The 20,968-nt window shown below is 42.5% G+C and overlaps 1 protein-coding gene across 6 annotated transcripts in view; it reads right to left on the bottom strand.

Annotated features, from left to right (window-relative positions):
* Positions 1-20,968, bottom strand: part of FNBP1 (formin binding protein 1) — a 142,836-nt gene that overhangs the window by 27,171 nt on the left and 94,697 nt on the right. For all 6 annotated transcript variants that reach the window (XM_039229660.1, XM_039229655.1, XM_039229656.1 and 3 more), the window contains exons 7-9: positions 8,236-8,364; positions 6,896-7,042; positions 355-549 (exon numbers count right to left, since the gene is read on the bottom strand). In XM_039229660.1, coding sequence (XP_039085591.1) covers positions 355-549; positions 6,896-7,042; positions 8,236-8,364 — 471 coding nt within the window. The remainder of the gene's footprint in view (positions 1-354; positions 550-6,895; positions 7,043-8,235; positions 8,365-20,968) is intronic.

The following is a 20,968-nucleotide window of genomic DNA, read 5'->3' as shown; positions in this document are numbered from 1 at the left end:
AGCCCCTCTCCCAGACGAGGCGACAGGGCGTCTGGGAGACTGAGCAGTGAAAGGCATGATGGGAAATGGCCGAGAGGTCAGTAGAGGTCAGTGTTAGTGTGGGTGACACGGTGCAAGTGGCAATGCATCTGAAATCAGACAAATGGCCATGGCAAAGTTTCCACCACCAAAGAGAGATCATGGTTTAAAATAAAACAGCACACTAGCTTTTTGTGTTTTTTTTTTTTTTTTTTTTTTTTTTTGCATTCTGCATTCTGTTGAAATTCTTTGCTTGTTTGTTTTTAAAGACTAACAGAGAAAGTCAAACATCTCCACACTTAAAATTCCTTTTACCCTGGGTCCAACCATCAGTACCTTATTTTTTTTGATGAATGGCCATAACTTTCCTTTGGATTTGCCACCGAACTTGAGCTCTGCTTTGCCTTCTCTGGAGTTCGAGAGGCTGTTATCTGACACAGTGCGCTTCATGGGCTGAGTGTAATCCTCAAATTCAATGTCCCCAGGAGGCTCAAACCCGGACTTATACGCCTCTATTACCAGCTGCGAATCCTGAAATGACACCCACCAAACATGAATGCATTTAAATACATGCAAACACTTTTTACATAATGAATTACAATCCTACAGATACTAGTGTAAAGAATTTTATGTATAGAACTATCTATAGAATTATACCTAGATTAATAACAGATCTCGCAGTAACACACTGCGATCTTTCTAGTAACACACATATATTTTTTGAACGTTTCTTTTGAGAGGAAAAGCACGTGCGAGCAGGGAAGGGGCAGAGAGAGAGGGTGAGAATCCCAAGCAGGCTCTGTGTGGTCCGTGCAGAGCGCGATGTGGGGATCAATCTCACGAATCTGAAGATCATGACCTGAGCAGAAATCAAGAGTCAGGCACTTGACCGACTGAGCCACCCAGGTGCCCCTCTAGTAATATTTTTTAAATAATTTTTATAGTTTTTATTTATTTTTGAAACAGAGAGAGACAGAGCGTGAGCGAGGGAAGGGCAGAGAGAGAGAGAAGGAGACAAAGATTCTGAAACAGGCTCTAGGCTCTGAGCTAGCTGTCAGCACAGAGCCCGATGTGGGGCTTGAATCCACAAACTGCAAGATCATAACCTGAGCTGAAGTCGGACGCTTAACTGACTGAGCCACCCAGGCACCCCAATATTTTTATAATTAGAAAGAATAAGTGCTATTCGTAAAGGCATATGTCTAATTGAGATGGGAAGATACGTTTAATAACCATTTGCCCACATACGGAGAAATAAAGAAATAAAGGAAATTAAGGAAGAATGACTTAGCTAAAAGCAGGGAAAAAAATGAACCACTGTTATGCAATTCCCTTGAAAAATACAGTAATATAAAACTCCGGTTCTCACCAGAAATTCCCAAGGTGATTCAGCATCCCCAAAGTCAAAGCAAAGAGGAGACGATCGTTCTAATTTCTCTGGTTCACTGTGGTTCAGGGATTTCAATTTATTGCATGATTTTTCCTTATGTACACATTTGTTCGTAGTCCCAAATGCAGGCTCCCTTCTGCTTTCCCTCTATTCTATCTACTCAGAACCTAGATGGTACCTGGTGAGAACCATGTGCAATAAATGTTTGCTGAATAAACCAATGAACTCTATGGTGTGAGCTCTGCTGGGAATTCTAGGTGCAACATCTGCTCAGGGTCAGGTGGTCCAGACACATGTGTGAGGCAATCACAACCGTAATGTCATAGACAGATAGATGAATACATAAAATATTACAGGGGGTGCCCGGTGGCTCTGTCGGGTAAGTGTCTGACTTCCACTCAAGTCATGATCTCAGTTTATGAGTTTGAGCCCTGTGTTGGGCTCTGTGCTGACAACTCGGAGCCTGGAGCCTGCTTCGGATTCTGTGTCTCCCTCTCTCTCTGTCCCTTCCCTGCTCACACTGTCTCGCTCTCTCTCAAAAATAAACAAACATTTAAAAAATTAAAAAAAAAAAACTATAGAGAAGATAATCTAGAAAGATCTCAATTCTTTTTTTTTTTTTTTTAAGTTTATTTATTTATTTTGAGAGAGAGAGAATATGGGACAGGGGCAGAGAGAGAATCCCAAGCAAGCTCTGTCCAATGCAGGACTGACTCAAACCCTCGAACTGTAAGATCATGACCTGAGCCAAAGTCAGACACTTAACTGACTGAGCAACCCAGGCGCCCCTGGAAAGATCTCAATTTCATTATTATTTTTTTTAAAAAATATTTTTTAATGCTTATTTTATTTTTGAGAGAGAGAGACAGCGTGAGACAGACAGTCAGACAGACAGAGCACAAGCAGGGGAGGGGCAGAGAGAGAGGGAGACACCAGAATCCGAAGCAGGCTCCAGGCTCTGAGCCGTCAGCATAGAGCCCGACACGGAGCTTGAACTCACAAACCAGGAGATCATGACCTGAGCAGAAGTCAGACGCTTAACCGACTGAGCCACCTGCCACCCAGGTGCCTCAAGATCTCAAATCTTTTTGTTTTTTTAATGTTTTCATTTATTTCTGAGAGAGAGAGAAAGAGAGACAGCACGAACAGGGGAGGGTCAGAAAGAGAGGGAGATACAGAATCTGAAACAGGCTCCAGGCTCTGGGCTAGCTGTCAGCACAGAGCCCGACATGGGGCTCGAACCCACGAACCGTGAGATCATGACCTGAGCCAAAGTCGGACGCTAAACCAACTGAGCCACCCAGGTGCCCCATCAAGATCTCAATTCTTAATATAAGCCCCCATTTTAGTATGTCATAAATATTTTAGCTACTACCTACTTTGTAGATGGCCCACAGATGGTCGATTATCTTCTAATAGCCAATCACCTTTCCTTCTTAGGAACAGGAACCCTGATTTTAAGCTGGGCACATCGCCACCAACCTAAAGGCTTCATTCCCCAGCCTTCTGTGCTGCAGAAGGTGACAACCTAAGTTTTTTTTTTTTAATTTTTCAAATGTTTGTTTATTATTGAAAGAGAGAGAGAATGAGTGGGGGAGGGGTGGAGAGAGGGAAACACAGAATCCGAAGCAGGCTTCGGCCTCTTGAGCTGTCAGCACAGAGCCCGACACAGGGCTTGACCTCATGGACCATGAGATCGTGAAGAGAGAGAGAATCTTAAGCAGGCTCCATGCGCAGCACAGAGTCTGATGCGGGGCTTGATCCAACGACCCTGGGATCATGACGTGAGCCGAAATCAAGAGTCAGACGGTCAACCAACTGAGCCACCCAGGTGCTCCGTGCTCCTCCTGGTTTAACACTCTAAATAAGGCTGTCATTTATTTTGTTACTGTCCATCTCCGTCTTCAGAATTGTGCCTGGCACTTGTGAGTGAGCGAGCAAATCCAGATGTGTGCCAGGAACGGTGCTGGTTTTAGAAATTGAAAAGAACAAGATGAAAAAAAAAATAATAAAAAAGAACAAGAACCCATTCGCTACGCGGCCCCAGGCAGGACTGCAGCAACTCTGCGTTCAAGGTCCTCCTCGGTCATGGTGAGCACACCAGACGTGGAAGGAAGTTGGTGTTCGGCGAACGTTCAGGGAGCAAGTTTATAAAAACACCGTCAACGTTTCTCAAAGGGAACATTTTGAAGGAGGATATGGCAGCGACTCAACACGAATAGGCGGAGAGAAAGAGCGTGAGATAAAAGGAAAAGTGCAGTGGGAACAGCAAAGGTCCAGGCAGCAAGACCACAAGTAACTGCTAAAGAGCCAAATCAGCTATAGAAGATAAACTTTAAACAAATCGCGAGAACAGCGCTGGGCCATTTGGCAGGAGGAAGGGAATGTGCAGGGAAAGACGATCTATGTGGATTAAGAACTGTCTCACCCTTGAATTCTCAAAAAAAAAAAAAAAGAAAAAGAAAAATGAAACATTTATTCAAGGAACACAGAAGGAGGTTGAGGGAGTAAGCCACGCAGATATCCAGGGGAAGAACATTCCAGGCAGAGGGAATGGAAAGGTAAGAGCCTATTTGGAGCTTTCGAGGAATACAGCATTGGGGAGAATAGAGAATAGGTGACAGCGGACGGATAAATGGGGAGGGAGGGTGCTCTAGACAGTTCAGGACTTTGAGGCCCCAGTGGCTTTGATTTGTCCTGTGACACAGAAGCCCACTGAGGGCTCTGAGCAGAGGACACACGTGACCTGGCTTATTGTTAAAAAACAAACAAACAAAAAAACCCCCTCTGGTCTCTGTGTTAAGAATGAACGGGGGTGGGGAGGACACAGGTGGGGAGACTGGTTAGACCTCTCCTGCAGCCATCCAGGCTCCTCCTGCACAATCCAAGGTCATGGAGAGCTTGGATCAGGAGAGTAACGACAGAGGTGGTGAGAGGGTGTGAGTTCTGAAGGGAAAGCCAACTGGATTGACTGATAAATTGAAGCAGGTGTCAGAATACAGGGGGAGAGGGAGCACATCAAAGGTGACTCCAAGATGCAAGCCACCAGAAAGATGGAAATGCCATAATGGGGACAGTGTAGACTGGGAAGCGTGGGTTTGGCGAGACAGGTCTGGAGCTCCGTTCTGGATATGCTAAGCTTGAGGAACATCCAAGCAGAGAAGCCACTAGGCAGCTGAAGGAATGGAAGGGAGAGGTCCAGGCTGGGAACGTAACATGTGTGATTCACACTTGAGATTGGACTTAATGCTTCCAGAGTCTACGGATCCCTCCAAGGAGTCAATGGGGAGGGTATAGAGACCCAAGATCAAAGCCCAAGGGTACTCCCACGATCAATGGTAAGAAGAAAGAAAATAAGAACTGGCAAAGGAGACTGAGGCAGTGAGGAAGATAAAACCCATCACAGCACGGTTTCCTAGGAATGGAGTAAAGGAAGAGCAGGTAGGGTGGTGGTCGACTGGGGGCCCGGTGCCACTAATACTTCAGGTACTTGAATAAGAACATGAATGAAGACCTAGAAAAGACCCTTGGATTTAGCAACATAAAGGTCATAGGTGAGAAAGAATTCTCAGTGATATAATGAAAAACAAGGATCCCATAGTGGGAGAAATATCCTATAAATCCAGGGGGAGAGTCATAATTTCCCAGATAAAACTGATAAAAGGAAACCATCATTCAGACTTGATCTGATAAAGCTGTGAGATTTCAAGGAAAAAGAAATTTCCAAGCTTCTAATATAAGAAATTAAAACCAGGCTTGTTTCAGATTTTAATCAATGCCAGAAGTAATGAAGCTAAGGGAAAAAGTCAAGGTTCAATAGAACTGACCCTCCTGTTTTTTCTTTTTTTCAATGTTTATTATTTTTGAGAGAGAGAGAGAGAAAACGGACAGGCGGGGGAGGGGCAGAGAAAGAGGGAGACACAGAATCCGAAGCAGGCTTCAGGCTCCTAGCTGTCAGCACAGAGCCCAACTCCGGGCTGGAAATCATGAACTGTGAGATCATGACCAGAGCCAAAGTCAGAAGCGTAACTGATGAGCCACTCAGGCGGCCCATTACTACTTACCTTTAAAAGGTCCCTCCCCACCGTAATTAATTGGTGACTGTTGACATTTTAAATAGGGAGATTAGGGAAAGCCTCGCTGAGACTTGATTTTCCTCTATGAGCCAGGCATCAATGAGCCTGGAAATTTCAATGACTTTTACCAAAACTGAGGATACAGGGATGTACGAAATCGAGAAAGCAATGGCGAGAAGGAAATGGAGCAGGCACTCATGGAAAAACTCATGGATGCAAGACCAGTCACATGTCTGGTCTAAACCAAGGCACATTTTCAGCAAAAGGACTGCCTCTCTCTTGAGATGCTTAAAGGAGATAAAGAAAATCATAATCAAATAAAGAAACTTGCAGCCTAAGGCAAGGATGGTTTGATCACCTGTAAACCCATCTTGGCATAACTGTCTATAATGGTGAAGGAAATATCATTAATTCAGAAGCATCAGTAATACCCGCCCCCCTCAAGTTAGCTGAAATCACCGAAGAAGAGGGCTCTTGGCAAATAGATGTTAATTAAATAGAGATCAAGGAATACTAAAATGAAAAAAAGATGCCTGCTACTGGACCTATTCCTCCTATAAACACTTACCATTGAACACATTTGGAAATATTTGTGCACACTGGATTCACAATAGTTTTTTTTGTTTTTTGTTTTTACAAAGAAATGTTAATACACATGAAATATTCTTAGAGCAATGAAGAATCTACATGCTAACATATGTTCATACAGAAAAGACAACTTTGATCCCTTGCCTGGACTCATTTTAAAACACCTATGACAGGGAAGACTTACGACATTGCTGTTTGTGAAATATTTGGTTCTGCAAATTAATAAATGTTTTTCAAGGCCTATGCTGGTGTTCTTGTTGATATTTTTTTATTGAGGGAAAATAGGTTTCCAGGAAAGGAATCCAAATGAATGACACTGGCCCAAAGCAGTGTTCTCAGACGGAGACAGTACTGCCCTGGAGGGGACACTTGGCAATGTCCAGAGACATTTTCCACCATTACAGCTTGGGAAGGGGTGCTACAGATCCAGTGGGTTCAAGCTAGGGATGTTGCTAAACACCCTTTTGTGCTCATGATGGGCCCCGACAATAAAAAAATTACCTGGCCTGAAATGTCAGTAGTGCCCTAACAAACCAGATCCCAATTTGGGGGGTTACTCAGCCAACCGACAAGAAAACCATTTAATTCTGCAATGTCTCACACATCTGTGTCTCCCCCAAGAGAAATTTGAGAGCTGGATCCAAAACCCCGAGAGGATGAAGAGAACACTCTAATGCAGTGTTACGACTGCTCAAAGTCCTGCTGACTACTGCAAGCAACTCCCCATCGCAGATGATCTGGTGAGGTTACCGGTGACAGTGGCAAAGAAATAATGGAACCAGAGATACTTGGTTGTAAGTGAAGTCCGAGCTATGATACTTACATTCTTCTGATCGATCGATTCGGCCGCCTTTACTATTTCATCCAAGCATTTCCCAATGATTGGAATCACTTGCCGATCGACCTCTGCGTAGGTCTTCATTGATTCCCCAATCCTCACTATCCTCCTTTCCTCCATCTCCTGTATTTTCTGCAACATCAGATTGTAGGAAATTAATGTAGTCCACTATTACTTACGGAAGCTGTCATCAGTGGCACTGTTAACCTCTAGCAAATAGTCTAGGAGGGAAATAGGCATATCAATAGGGTTAGAGCTAGACCATTGTTAGGATTCTTGCCTCCACATTCGCCAGCTGTACACATACTTTATGAATCCTTAGGCCACCCAAATGTATACGGTAAAACCGTGGATCGCGAGTAACTTGCTCTGCGCATGTTCCGCAAGATGAGCAAACATGCCTAATAAATTTTAACTTGGTAAATGAGCGATGCCTGGCAATAGGAGTAGTATGTGACGCCGAACGTCACATGATCACAACTGAGCCAATGGTTCTTAAAATTCACTTTGATATATGAGCGCTCTGGATTATAAGCATGCTTCCAGAACGAATTATGCTTGCAACCTAAGGTTTTATTGTACTTTTTAGGATTCCATTCCAATTTCAGAGGGAAGCCCAAACTCAAGTGCTTTTATCATTAATGCCCTTTGGCAATACATTTCAAACATCTCTTCTGCCTTTGATCCCCTACTTTACTCTTTACCAAAAGCCTGGCGTTAACTGCCTCAACCCAACACAGGCTGAGATGTAACTAGCGTATCTTCCTTCTATAAGCTGGAGCTCCTTGTTTGCTGAGTGTGTAGACATTAAGAGGCAAATGCTTGTTATTTCCCCTACAACTGGACAGAGTTGTAAAAGATTCCCAAATCGGGAGAACATGTATACATCTTTCTTCGTACCATCTCTGACACCTAAAAGTATCCCAAAGGAAAACAATCCAAAGAAAAGTTCTGTCCTTTGTTCAAATCCTATAACCTTAGCAGTTGCGCTAGGACTCCCAAAGTTAAGATGGCATTTTATAACCAGAATTGTCCTTTCAGCAAAAAAGGGCACTAAGCTACGAGTCGTAAATTCTAAAACTGGCCAAGAAAGGCTGCAGGTGTCAATGAAGGACCTCTGGGAAGGCCACTGATTAACCTTGAGGTTAATTATCTATTTCACCTTAGGGCCAGTCAAGCCTTGGTCTGGATGCTTTAAAAAATGGCTTTAGTTTGAGGAAATGTAGAATTCTATACAAATACTCAGAATATAAGCGCAGCCATCACGATTCCAAAGCAACATGGTTCTAAAAGCAAAGCCAGCTTGGGAGGTCGGAGTCACTTACTTGAAATATGTTGGGGATGTGAGTGTGGTAGTATTCGTGCTGCTCATGGTTGAATTTCTGGAGGATTGATGAGTAATCGGCTCTGCTGTCCTCGGCCATTTGGTGACGTACCTGAGCTTGCTGGCGCGCCTGGGGGCCCAGAAATGAGAACACCCCCATGTTTAGTAAATACACTAAAGGGCCTAGGATTGAAAACTGGAGGGGTCTGCAGTCAAACTGACCTCAAATGTGTTACATGCAGCAGGTGTTATTTTCTAGAAACTGCTAGAATTTGAATTTAGCTTAGGTAAGGATGTGTACCCTACTTTCTTACACCCCCTACCATTCTCTATTGTCTTAACCTGGCATTACTTTCTAGTTCAACACAAGTTCCACTTTTCTGTGTTGTCTGTACTTGGCCCAGTTTACATATTTATGTTACCTAGATGGCCCTTGTGGGAACCTGTGCTTCTATATATATCCATATATATAGATAGATATACATTTTTTTCTTTTGAGGAGGGGATGGGGGAATCCATAATTTTTTTATTCACGTCTCAGTGGAGTTCATGAATTAAAAAGGCATATGAACCACTGAGCTATATGGACCTTTCTAAAACTCACCACCATGATGATGATTTTTATTAAAAAAAAAACTTTTTAAGTAATGTCTACACCCAACACGAGGCTTGAACTCACAACCCAGAGATCAAGACTCACGTGCTTCACTAACTGAGCCATGCAAGTGCCCAGATGTTTACTTTTAGTATATAGTTTAAAGTATACAGTTTTAGTGGCACCTGGGTGGCTCAGTCAGTTGAGCGTCCGGCTTCGGCTCAGGTCATGATCTCACAGTCTGTGAGTTCGAGCCCCGCATCGGGTTCTGTGCTGACAGTTCGACAGAGCCTGGAGCCTGCTTCGGATTCTGTGTCTCCCTCTCTCTCTCTCTCTGCCCCTCCCCTACTCACACTCTGTCTCTCTCTTTCAAAAATAAACATTAAAAAAATTTTTTTTTAAAAAGTATACAGTTTAAAGAAGCAGTAAATGTGGCACCCTCTTTGTGTTTTTTGTTTTTGTCTGTCCATGTATGCATTGTTTTGTATTTTACTGCATTGATGTTCTCCTCAATAATCAATAATAAAATTCATACATTTGTTTCTTCTTTTAAAAAATTTTTTAATGTTTATTTTATTTTATTTCTAAGTCATGGTTTGGTTAATCACAGACCTACAAGAAAGGGGGAATCATTGACGAATTGCAGAATCGATATTATTATAATTATTATTTTAAAGCTCAAACAAGAATGTAAACTGGGAAGTCATCCACTGAAATACCAGTGATGGTTACGCCCTGGATTCCCATCTTGGATTCATCTAGCACTTTCAAGAGATCTTGAGCCAAATGACCTCAGCCTGAAGTTCACACAGGGCAAGCGCCCCCTGTTGCCACACGGAGAGGTGGCTTGGCCTGCAGGTGACTTGCCCAACTACTACCAGGGGCCACAAACACACCAGGAAGAGGGCCCTGTTCCGACAAAACCCACGTAACATTCTGGTCTGTGTTCTATTTTGCTTGGTGTCACTAAACCCAACAGTCTTTCAAAAGGACAAAAAAGAACAGACTCGTTCACACGTAAAAACACTGCCCCACTTTCTGTCTGATGGTTGGTACCACCTACTACCAGACGTGTGGCATCGAGCTGTTCTTTTTGGCTTCCTGCCTCTGTGGTTTGAAGGCTTCACCTGATTTTTCACTTCCTTGACACATTTTACTCATCTGCGTGCTGGTGAAAGCCCAAGGTGGTCATTCAGAGCTTGCTTCCTTTATTTTCTTCTCAAACGAAGGTTAACGATATGAGTATTTCCAAACTGGTTTCCCTATTCCCTGGGGCTTCTTAGTTTCTCAAGGCTTTTAGGGATCTCAAAACCATTTCATCCACTTCTCAAGTTCCCTTGGTTACTTCGACTGCCATATTCTTCCCCTTCGTCGGCAGCCTGTTAACTCCCTTCTGGACCACAGGCTCTGGCTTCTGCTTCTACCGTGTCCACTAGTAAATATTTTAATCTGGTCCCCAAAATGGTAAGATCCCAGCCCCCTTCAAAAATCCATGCCCTTCCAATAGACACTAGCCCTCCTCTGTTTAAATAATAGCTTTTCCACCTACATGCATCCCATCTGTCCCCAGAATGCTTCCAACACAAAAATCCCTTTAACTCTTTCAATTTCCTACGGGTTTTATCATTTATCACTTTGTTGTGAATACGGGGAGGGGGAGAAAAACCCAAGGAAATTCCCAGGCAGGCCTCAAACTTCTAAAAATTTTGCTATTTCATTTACATACCTTCGTCACAAAAATTCAAGCCGGAGGCGCGGGGGTGGGGGGTGTTTCTTCATGTCCTTTATAAACAAGATGGGGTCCCCTTATTTATTTTGGAGAAGTTATTCTAACTTGGTGAATTTTTAATTTTTCTTAATGTTTATTTATTAATTTTGAGAGAGGGAGGGAGAGAGAGCATGAGCAGGGGAGGGGCAGAGAGAGAAAGGGGGGGAGAGAGACTCCTAAGCAGGCTCCGCACTGTCAGCGCGGAGCCCGTCACTGGGCTTGAACCCACGAACTGTGAGATCATGACCTGAGCTGACACCAAGAGTTGGATGCTTAACCGAGTGAGGCCCCCCAGGAGCCCCTGGTGAAGTTTTAAAATAGCTTGTGTTCTGAACCAGAGAGCAGAATGTCGTCTATGCACGAATAGGTATGTACGTACGTACATGGGCACACACACAAGCAGAATCAGTCCTGACAATAAACCCATCACGCCAACCACGAAACGTTTTACTCATGAGAACAGGGGCGCCCTGTCGCAGGGACCCCACCACCATGTGGTTGGAAGGGACAGTAATGCTTGTCTTCTCAGTTCCCCCAAATCCCCAAGAAGAGTGTGTGCCCTTGGGTTATACAATTGCCTTCATAAGCATGTTAACTCATGAAGTTTCATGATGCCCTTTACACGCTTTATCTGCGGTACGCCTGAAACATAACCCCGGACCACTAGATGGGAACCTTGGGAGAAGGGGAAATCAGGAATCACACGTATAAAACCCCAGCCCGGAAGGCTACCTGAGTAGCAGAAAACAAACCAGACAAACATGCATTAGAGGGAGTGGGTCTACCTTTTATGTTAAATAAACATGGTGTCTCTGGGAGTTTTTCTCCCTCCCTCCCTTCCTTCGTTTCAAATTTCTTTATTTTGAGAGGGATGGGAGGGACAGCGGGCGGGGGGGGGGGGGCGGGGATCGCAAGCAGCCTCCGTGATGTCAGTGCAGAGCCCGACACCGGGCTCGAACCCACCACTGTGGGATCGTGACCTGAGCTGAGCTCAAGAGTCAGACGCTCAATCGACTGAGCCACCCAGGCGCCCCTGGGACCTTTTTTTTTTTTATTAAAAAATTTTTTTTAATGTTTTATTTATTTCTGATACAGAGAGAGAGACAGCATGAGCAGGGGAGGGTCAAGAGAGAGGGAGACACAGAATCTGAAACAGGCTCCAGGCTCTGAGGTGGCTGTCAGCACAGAGCCTGACGCGGGGCTCGAACTCACGAACCGTGAGATCATGACCTGAGCCAAAGTCGGTCGCTTAACCGACTGAGCTACCCGGGCGCCCCTGGGAGTTTTTCTTGAATGCAAAAACATGGACAGAAGCCTGCAAAGTCTATGCATTCCTACACGGTCTTTGTAGGAATTTCCCTACAGTCTCTCTCCCTTTCTCCCTCCCCCCTCCTTCACTAAAAGGACAGAGAAGCACTTAAAAGCAGTAAAATACAGTCATACATCAACTTCTGCAAGACTACAGCAGGAACACAGAATAGTCTTCTTCTCAAACCCAGCATCCAGCTGCTTTGAATTAATTCCCACTTTTGAATCCCAGGCCCGGGAATGTGCCATTGTTCTGACCAAGTTTTACTACGGAAAAGTCTATTGATTAGCAAGCTGTTAGGTTTTGTTAGCAACCCAACTTAAGAGGCCTTCTCTAAAACTAGGGTCGGGTCAGTCACTCGTGATTACATATTTATGACATTTAAAAAAGTATCTTTAAAAACGCTTTCAAAATCTTATCTGGAGTCCCCGATTAAGGAGCTAGAGAGTTTAGAGTGTATCTCTTCGTCTCAGGCTAAATGAAGATCAGAAGCATCCTTATTTCTATCTCTGTTTGAGTCAGTCTAAAAATAGCGACTATTATCTTAAAGAGGTACTTCCTTCCCAAACCAGACCGTAAGCTGTATCTTGCAATTCAATTAAAATTCTCATTCTAAGAATATAAGACAATGCCTCTTATAGCAACATGGCCGTAGGGCAGAAGCTTAGAGGATTTTTTTGGTGAGTGTGAGGCAGTCACAGAATTTAGAGAAAATATTCTAAAAAAGTCCAGAATGACCACAAGTGCCCGAGGCTGTAAATCACAGACATCTTTGAATAAGATCTAGATCACTTTCACTGTCAATCAGAAAGGCCGAATTTAAACTTGAGAATTTCTTTGACCAGCCCTTGGGAATCTCCCCAAATAAATCCGCACTGGCCTAAGTCTGTACTGCTTGAGCATGACTTCATGGCCCCTCTACTGTCCCATGGAAGTACAGCTGGGTTGCCTAAAAGGTCAGAGTTGGAGTTTCTAAATAAAGAAAAAACAGTATTTTAGAAACTGAACTGCAATCCGATGCTTCTAAATCCTAATGGATTTAAAGATAAAAATACTGTAATCCATTTAGTTAGTTAAATTTAGACTATTAGCAGGGGCCAAAATGTCAAGCTACTTGCTGTTCAGTTGAGTGTTATTTTCAATATTTCAGATACTAAGGAAGAGAATGACACTTCTGAGGGTGTCACGAGCAGGGAATATAGTGTGTAGTAAGAAACTCTTATAGCAACGTGGCCTTCACATGGGAAACGTGGTGGATCTGCTTAACAGATTATACCCGCTCGTCTTTATCAGCTGCTCATGGCTTTTGACCTTTTCGCAAAAATGGGCAAAATATGCACTCATTCCATTTATATAGACGTATTCATTTTTTGATAAAAAATTAAATGACCTCAGACCTTCCAGACCTCCAGGCACTGCTGGTCCTTAAGTGAGAAACCATTTACTGCAGCATCTTTTCCTTTGTTAAAACACGCAATAGGGGCGCCTGGGGGCTCAGTCGGTTAGGCGTCCGACTTCGGCTCAGGTCAAGATCTTGCGGTCTGTCCGTGGGTTCGAGCCCTGCCTTGGGCCTTGTGTTAACAGCTCAGAGCCCGGAGCCTGCTTCAGATTCTGTGCCTCCCTCTCTCTCTGCCCCTCCCCTGCTCACTCTCTATCTCTCTCGAAATAAATAAAACTTAAAAAAGAAAAAAAAAAGTCAGACACTTAACCGAATGAGCCACACAGGTACCCCAATGTTTTATTTCATTAACGTTAAAAAAAGCCAAATGTATTTAATATTTAAGGCTGGACGGAAAAGAGGACTAAATGAGATGTTATTCGGAATCACGATTTTGCACCACTGCCAGGCTGCCCATAAGCCCAGTAGCAGGTGACCTGAGGTAGCTCCACCGTAGGGGCAGATGGGCCCGACGGCTACCACTGATATAGAGCCAGATGGGTGGGTGAGTGGCCTGGGCTGAAGCCACAGCACGGATCTAGTGGGGGCTCTTGGCTGCAAATTCACCCATCTTCAAACCACCTCAGCCACTGACTTAATATCGTGGATAAAACTGGGGCACCTGGCTGGCTTGGCTGGTGGTACATACGACTCTTGATCTCAGAGTGGTGAGTTCGAGTACAATGGTGGACGTAGAGATTACTCAAAAAAAAAAATTCCTAAGAAAAATATATTGTGGATAAAATTAAACCTACAAATTTAATGACCTGGGTTATCTGGCCTCTCTCTGTCTTTTTTCACCCGATGACAAAAATTTGCTTGCTGCAAAGAATTCCAATTTACGGAACTCTGTGGTTTCAAAGTAAAAGTCCTTGCACATTCAAACCTTCTGACAATCACTGGGAACAGGGCAACCTGGAGTCCATAATTTGTGATCTGTGCAAACACTGAGAGGGGGTAAGACAGCCTGGGGCAAGTCACTAGAAAGTTCCAGAAGCAGAGCTGCAGAGACTCCACTAAAAGACACCAGCACATTACAAGGGTCCCCAGTCAACAGCTGGCAAACTTGGGTGATCCTCAGGGTGGTAAAGAGCTCTGACCACTAGACACCCTTCCTTTGGCCGGGTTAATGAGAAGTACACACACTTGGGCAGCACACGAGGGAGGAAGAGGCCACAGAATACTCTGACTTATTTTCTGGGTGTTTTTGAGATGCATAAAAACAGAAGCTGGTTGAGAATCTCTGAAAACGTTAACTGTTATACTGACTTCTCTAGGATCTGTCAGTGATTAGGAATCGAGCTCATGTTCCCTAGGCCTTGACTCAGCAATTCTACTTCTGGGAATTCACCCTAATGAAATCGTGTTATTTATTTATTTATTCATTTATTAAGTTATGTCCACACCCAATGGAGGGCTCAAACTCACAACCCCGACTGAGATCAAGAGTCGCACGCCGCACGGAGACAGCCAGGTGCCCCTGTCCCCTGCCAATAAAATCATTTTAAATGTTCACAAATGATATTCATCACAGTATTATTTGAGACAATAGTTTTTGTTTTTGTTTTTTTAATATGAGACAAGAGTTTGAAACAAATTCCTAGTAATGTGACAGGTTAAATGTATGTCATATCTTTGATGGACTAAGGTATTATAGCCTATCAAAAAAAAATGTAAAAGAGTACTTAATGATTAGGAACCGTGAAAGCTGTATGTGATTTAAAAAAATGTTTTAAGGTTTCCAAACAGCCTTTACAGCATAATTTGATGATTGTAAAAATAAACCATTAATAGCGATCACTTCTGAAAAGAGCGATTAAGGAATAGTTTATTTTGCCAAAAAGATTAGTTAAGAAACAAATTCTAGTGCTGAATTCCAGAAACTTAAAGATGGAAGAAGTATGGCTTGCCTTTGAGACACACAAAGAAAGAAAGAAAGAAAGAAAGAAAGAAAGAAAGAAAGAAAGAAGAAAGAAAAGAAGGAAGGAAGGAAGAAAAGAAAGCAAAAGAAAAGACAAGAAACAAACAAAAGCTCTAAAAAGATGATGTAGTAGGAGAGGCACTAACAAAAGAAGAGATGAAAAAGTCCTCTGTCTGGAACAATGTTGTTGTATGATAAATAGCACTGGTTAAATTTCCCAGCAAACTGTTGCATCTAGAATACATTTTCAAGTTCAAGACCAAGAATGCATTAAAAAATTCCTATTCAGACAGAGTGCTGGGAGTTTTTGTTGGAGGCTTCCAGGCCGGGGACTTGCCAAAACAATGAGTCTGTCTTTGATAAATTATAAAGGCAGCTAAAATACAAAACAGAGAAAAGCTTCAAAATAAGTTAACCAAAGAAATATGCTTGAACTATTTCAGCAATTTCCTGATTTTTTTTTTAAACAGTCTTACAAGTTTTAGCCCCAGTGTATAATAGGTTACTTTGGTGCACAGTCACTGAAATAGAAGGAGAGAACACAGAAAGATAGCAAATGAGACCAGCATCTCAATCCCACATGGGCCATTCAGTTGCTAAACAGTTGTAAGAAAAGGCCTTCTGTTCCCCTATACCCTCATTGCCTTATTTGAAAAGTAGAATTTAGAATATCTATTTACCAAAGGTGAGTGATCATTTCTACTAAAAGGGAAGCCAATGCTGATATCGTTCATCTTGATGCTGGCACAGGCCCAAGGTAGGCTAGTGAAAAATTCACCATGAGCCCAGAGACTCTGTTAAAATATAAATCATGGTCTCCAAGACTTGGCCTCCTTCTCTTCCCTTGTTTCTAAGGCATTGTCATTGGCAAGAGACTCAAGCTTTCACTTGTGCTAAGTGTGGTAGGGTAGAAATTGATGATCTCTTTCTCTTCTCCCTGTCCCCTCAATAAATGGTTTCACCCCAGAATACCACACTCACAAGGTTTCACGTAAGTACAGCTGAAGATGACAGCCTGGGTTCTAGAAAGTTAATGCCCAAATGACCCTTCTTTATGGCTGCGAAAAACAAAAATACTGAAGAACAAAAATACTGAAAGCCCTTGTAATGCAGTTCTAGAAAAGATACGCTCCTCAGAAGAGGGCAAAAATTAGTCACGTTACATCCCCTGGGGAAAGAATTAAATACATGCTTCCTGTTCTGAAGAAATCTGATGTATTTGATGGCAGGTTAGCAGCTGTTCGTCTTTAGTACCTGAGTCATAGCAGATGTTTAACCAGTAAGGTTTAATACTACGAATTTTTCAAGTGGTGTTCAGCATATACTATCAATGAGTTCAAGAGGCAAGACCACTGAATCATTTTTTAATTTTAATCTCAGTGTTCATTTTCTCTGCTTTTCTTTAAGCCGGGTTACACCTAACAAAACTTCCCTAGTGACAGAGAAGACAGCAAGGAAGTTTGTTAAGGTCTTGTTAAGGCTATGGGGTGGAGTGGAGGAAGTATGTCCTCTGAGAAACAAAATGTTTAACTTGTATGTATTATACAGATGGTACAAGAATTCCCAGCCCAAGTAATTAACATAAAAATTGGTCCCAGGTTGTCTGGAAGAAACCGATATAAAACCTTGCTGGGTTTCATTGAATCCCGCTTTTGTGGGATTCTCAGGGACAAAAGCCATCCCTATTGAAGACATGCTCATACAAAAAAGACAATAATAATCATAAATGTGCAAGGAAACAAACCACCATGAGAGGTGATACAATAGAGAGAAAAATTATCACCATAAGAACTTGAGGTAAAAGAACAATTTGGAAGAAAATGTAAAAATAGGAAATATTTAAAATAAAGAAATAAAAGAAGCAATAGAACTCAGAAGAAAATAATAAGACATTATAAAAAAACAAAAAATAAATTAAAAAGGGGTGTCTGGGTGGCTCAGTCAGTTAAGCGTCTTGACTTCGGCTCAGGTCATGATCTCACGGTCTGTGGGTTCGAGCCCCACATCAGGCTCTGTGCTGACAGCCAACTTGGAGCCTGGAGCCTGTTTCAGATTCTATGTCTCCCTCTCTCTCTGACCCTCCCCTGCTCACGCTGTCTCTCTCTCTCTCTCAGAAATTAAAAAAAAAACCAAAACATTAAAAAAAAGACACTATAAAAATGAAGGAGTATAGGAAAAAGAACCAAATGGAATTTCTGGAAGTACAAAATACAGTCACTGAAATTTTAAAACTTAACAGATGAGTTAAATAACAGAATAACTGAGAATTCATGAAGTAGCTGAGAAAGTTACACAAAATGTAATATACAGAGATAATGAAAGGGAAGGAATAAAAACAAAGTTAGAAGGCATGGGGAACCGAATGAGGAGTTTTGCACACATCTGCTAGAAGTAGTCCTGGACCAACAATTAGAGAGAATGAAACCCAGGCAATATTTGAAGAGTTAGTACCTGAAAGCTTCTCCTACACTGACAAAAAGAACAAACCCCCAATTGAACCCCACACAGAAAAATTAGAAATAAAAAGTATGTACTTTGAAATATCACAGTGATGCTACAGAACACCAAAGGCAAAGATAAAGTCTTAACAACTAGGGAAGGAAAGCCAAAGGTCTACAAAGGAATGCAGTTAAGTAGACAGCCAATTTCCCAAGAGGATCAAAGATAAGAGACATTGGGATGATATTTTCAACGTGTTTAGAGAAAATAATTGTCAGCTGAGAATTCTACACCTAGCTAAACTATCACATTCCAATGAAGGCAAAATAAAGACATTTCAGACAAATAAAGAAGAAAGTACTGTTCACAAAACCCTCATGGAAAAAAAAGGTAGAACAACCTATCATCAGGAAGAAGGAAATTTAACCCAGAAAGGAATCATATATAAAAGAAGTAACAACACCTGGCCTGCCTGATGACGTGTCCACAGAGATGAGGATGGACAGTGAACAGAAGGTGCCTGTGCTTCCTGGTCCAGTGCAATCCCCTCCTCTCCTTCTTGGCTCCCTGATACTGAGGCCTCATGTCAATCTCTATTTGTCATCTTATCCCAAGTCACTGTCACCTGCCAGTACTGTAGGTGAGAAGGCAGTGGTTAACAGTAAAGAGCTCATTCAACATAATCCCATAGTAAAGTCATATGGTCCACTGACGAGAACTAATTTTGCAGCATAGACATGTCCTTCGGTTATGGCTGTACCATATCCAGCAAGGTCACTGGATGATAATTCAATATCTTATAGCTCTATCCTTTTTATCTAGGAAGGACAAAAGAATTCCAGAGAGGATCAGAACCCTATTAGAAAATCTAAAGTACTTTTCCAGTGTGAGTTGTTTGAGAAGTAGGTTCAATGGCAATCCACTGGCGTCACGTTCATTCTGCCATTTGGCTTGTAACCTCCTTCATCATGTGCTCTCATGCCATCTCTCCAGGTGATCCCACTCAGTCCCCTGCCCCACCAGGCAGGTCAACCTGAATAACATGTTTTCCTCAGAGCCCTGGACGGGGTTCTTTCCACTCAATTGATCTCTGCCTGTTCCATCGTTTCAAATTCTATACATCCTTCATGTTCAGGCCCCAATTCCATCCTGTCATCTGCACAAAGCTTTCACATATGCAGAATCCATGAACAATTAAAAACAATTTTTTTTAATGTTTATTTCTGAGAGACAGAGAGAGAGAGAGAGTACAAGCGGGGTAGGGGCAGAGAGAGAGGGAGACACAGAATCTGAAACAGGCTCCAGGCTCTGAGCTGTCAGCACAGAGCCCGACGCGGGGCCCAAACCCACAAACCGTGAGATCATGATCTGAGCTAAAGCCGGACGCTTAACTGACTGAGCCCCCCAGGCGCCCCACAAATTCATCTTTTAAAGTTTACTTATATTTTTAGTATTGTGTACACTCAACATAGGGCTCGAACTCATGGCCCTGGAATCAAGAGTTACATACTCTTCCAACTGAGCCAGCCAGGCACCCCCACAAATTCATTTTTCATGGTTAGTTTTCATGGTAAAACTAACATCGAGTGTCACAACTTTTAAAAAAACACAAAACTCATCCAGCCAATATTCACTTATGACATAGATCAAAGTTCTGTCCTGTTTCCAGATATAAATACATTTAGTCCACATCCAATAATTGGAGAAAATTTCCATTAAATTCCATTCCCATGTGCAGGGTCTAAAGAGGAAAAGATATTCATTATTACCCAGGACAAATATTAAGAATCAAAACAACTGAAATCATTCAGGATGTTCATTTAATACAGGCACCTTGAGAGAGAAGGAATACGCAGAGTATAAACTCTACAGAGAGATATATAAACAAGAGAATGACAAAAGCGTTCCCTCTAGAATCTCTGATCTGAACACAGATCCATTTATAAAGGAACAGTTAGAGCAACGATATCCATCTTTGAAAGTCTCTTTTTAATCGTCCCCGTTTCTTCTCTCGTAAATAAAACGCACTTTAAACCAAAGGATCAAGCTGCCGTTGCAAAATGTATTTCCTGCATTCATGCTAACCACTTCCTCTTTCAGAAAAATTTTTTTTGTTGTTCTCTAAATTGTTACAGTGAACAATTCCTTCAGACAGCTAGTCAGACATTTTCTATGAGACAAATTTGGGAGAAGCACTAAAGGTATTACTGTGTTCCATAAAGATGTCAAACCTCCGAGTTAGAGCGAGGGCAGTGAAAACATTTAATAGCACAATTCCTTATACGTCCCGGGACTAAAGTAGTCATTTTGCAAGAGAGTGTTTCCCCAAATGGTAAAAAAATTTAACACTCTGCTACACAGCCGGCCTCAGTTAGAAAAGAAGCAAGCCTTCCCTGCCAGTGCATTTTGGAGTCCTCAACTGAAGAAAATTTCCTAACTTCTCAATTTCATTTGTTTTATTGAGATAATTATCAGACCGAAAATCACTCAAAGCAAATCACTTCATTCCTGTGTAAAGTTAGCACAGAGTTTTTACTACAGTTTTATTTTTATCTTCAAGATATTCTATTATGTAACATAGGACACACAAAAAAGAGTGTGTGTATATATTAAATTTTTTTAAATGTTTTATTTATTTCTGAGAGAGAGAAAGAGAGAGAGAGAGAGAGAAAGACAGCATGAGCAGGGGAGGGTCAGAGAGAGAGGGAGACACAGAATCCGAAGCAGGCTCCAGGCTCTGAGCTGTCAGCACAGAGCCCGACGCGGGGCTCGAACTCACGAACTGTGAGATCATTACCTGAGTGGAAGTCAGACGCTAAACTGACTAAGCCACCCAGGCGCCTTCATCACATATTTCTTTTTTCTTTTTTTTTTTTTTATTTCTAGGAGAGAGAGAGAGAGAGACAGCGTGAGCAGGGGAGGGTCAGAGAGAGAGGGAGTCACAGACTGAAACAGGCTCCAGGCTCTGAGCTGGCAGTCAGCACAGAGCCCGACGCGGGGCTTGAACCCACGAACCGCGAGATCATGACCCAAGCGAAAGTCGGACGCTTAACCGACTAAGCCACCCAGGCGCCCCCATCACATATTTCTTAAAATTCTACCTTCATTCATAAATGGCTCAGAAGTTCCTATTCTACTTCACGATAGGGCCATCTCTATAGAATTTAAAAGCTAAGGGAGGTCAAAGCCAAATTCTTTTAGAAGCCATACTATTACTACACAAAAACAGAATAGTAACTCCCTGAGTAACTGATACGCTCTTCT

The sequence above is a fragment of the Hyaena hyaena genome, unplaced genomic scaffold, assembly GCF_003009895.1.
Source record: "Hyaena hyaena isolate Hyena2069 unplaced genomic scaffold, ASM300989v1 scaffold_38, whole genome shotgun sequence".
NCBI lineage: Eukaryota > Metazoa > Chordata > Mammalia > Carnivora > Hyaenidae > Hyaena > Hyaena hyaena.
The sequence above is the reverse complement of the archived record's forward strand: the minus strand, read 5'-3'. Positions and strand labels throughout refer to the sequence as shown.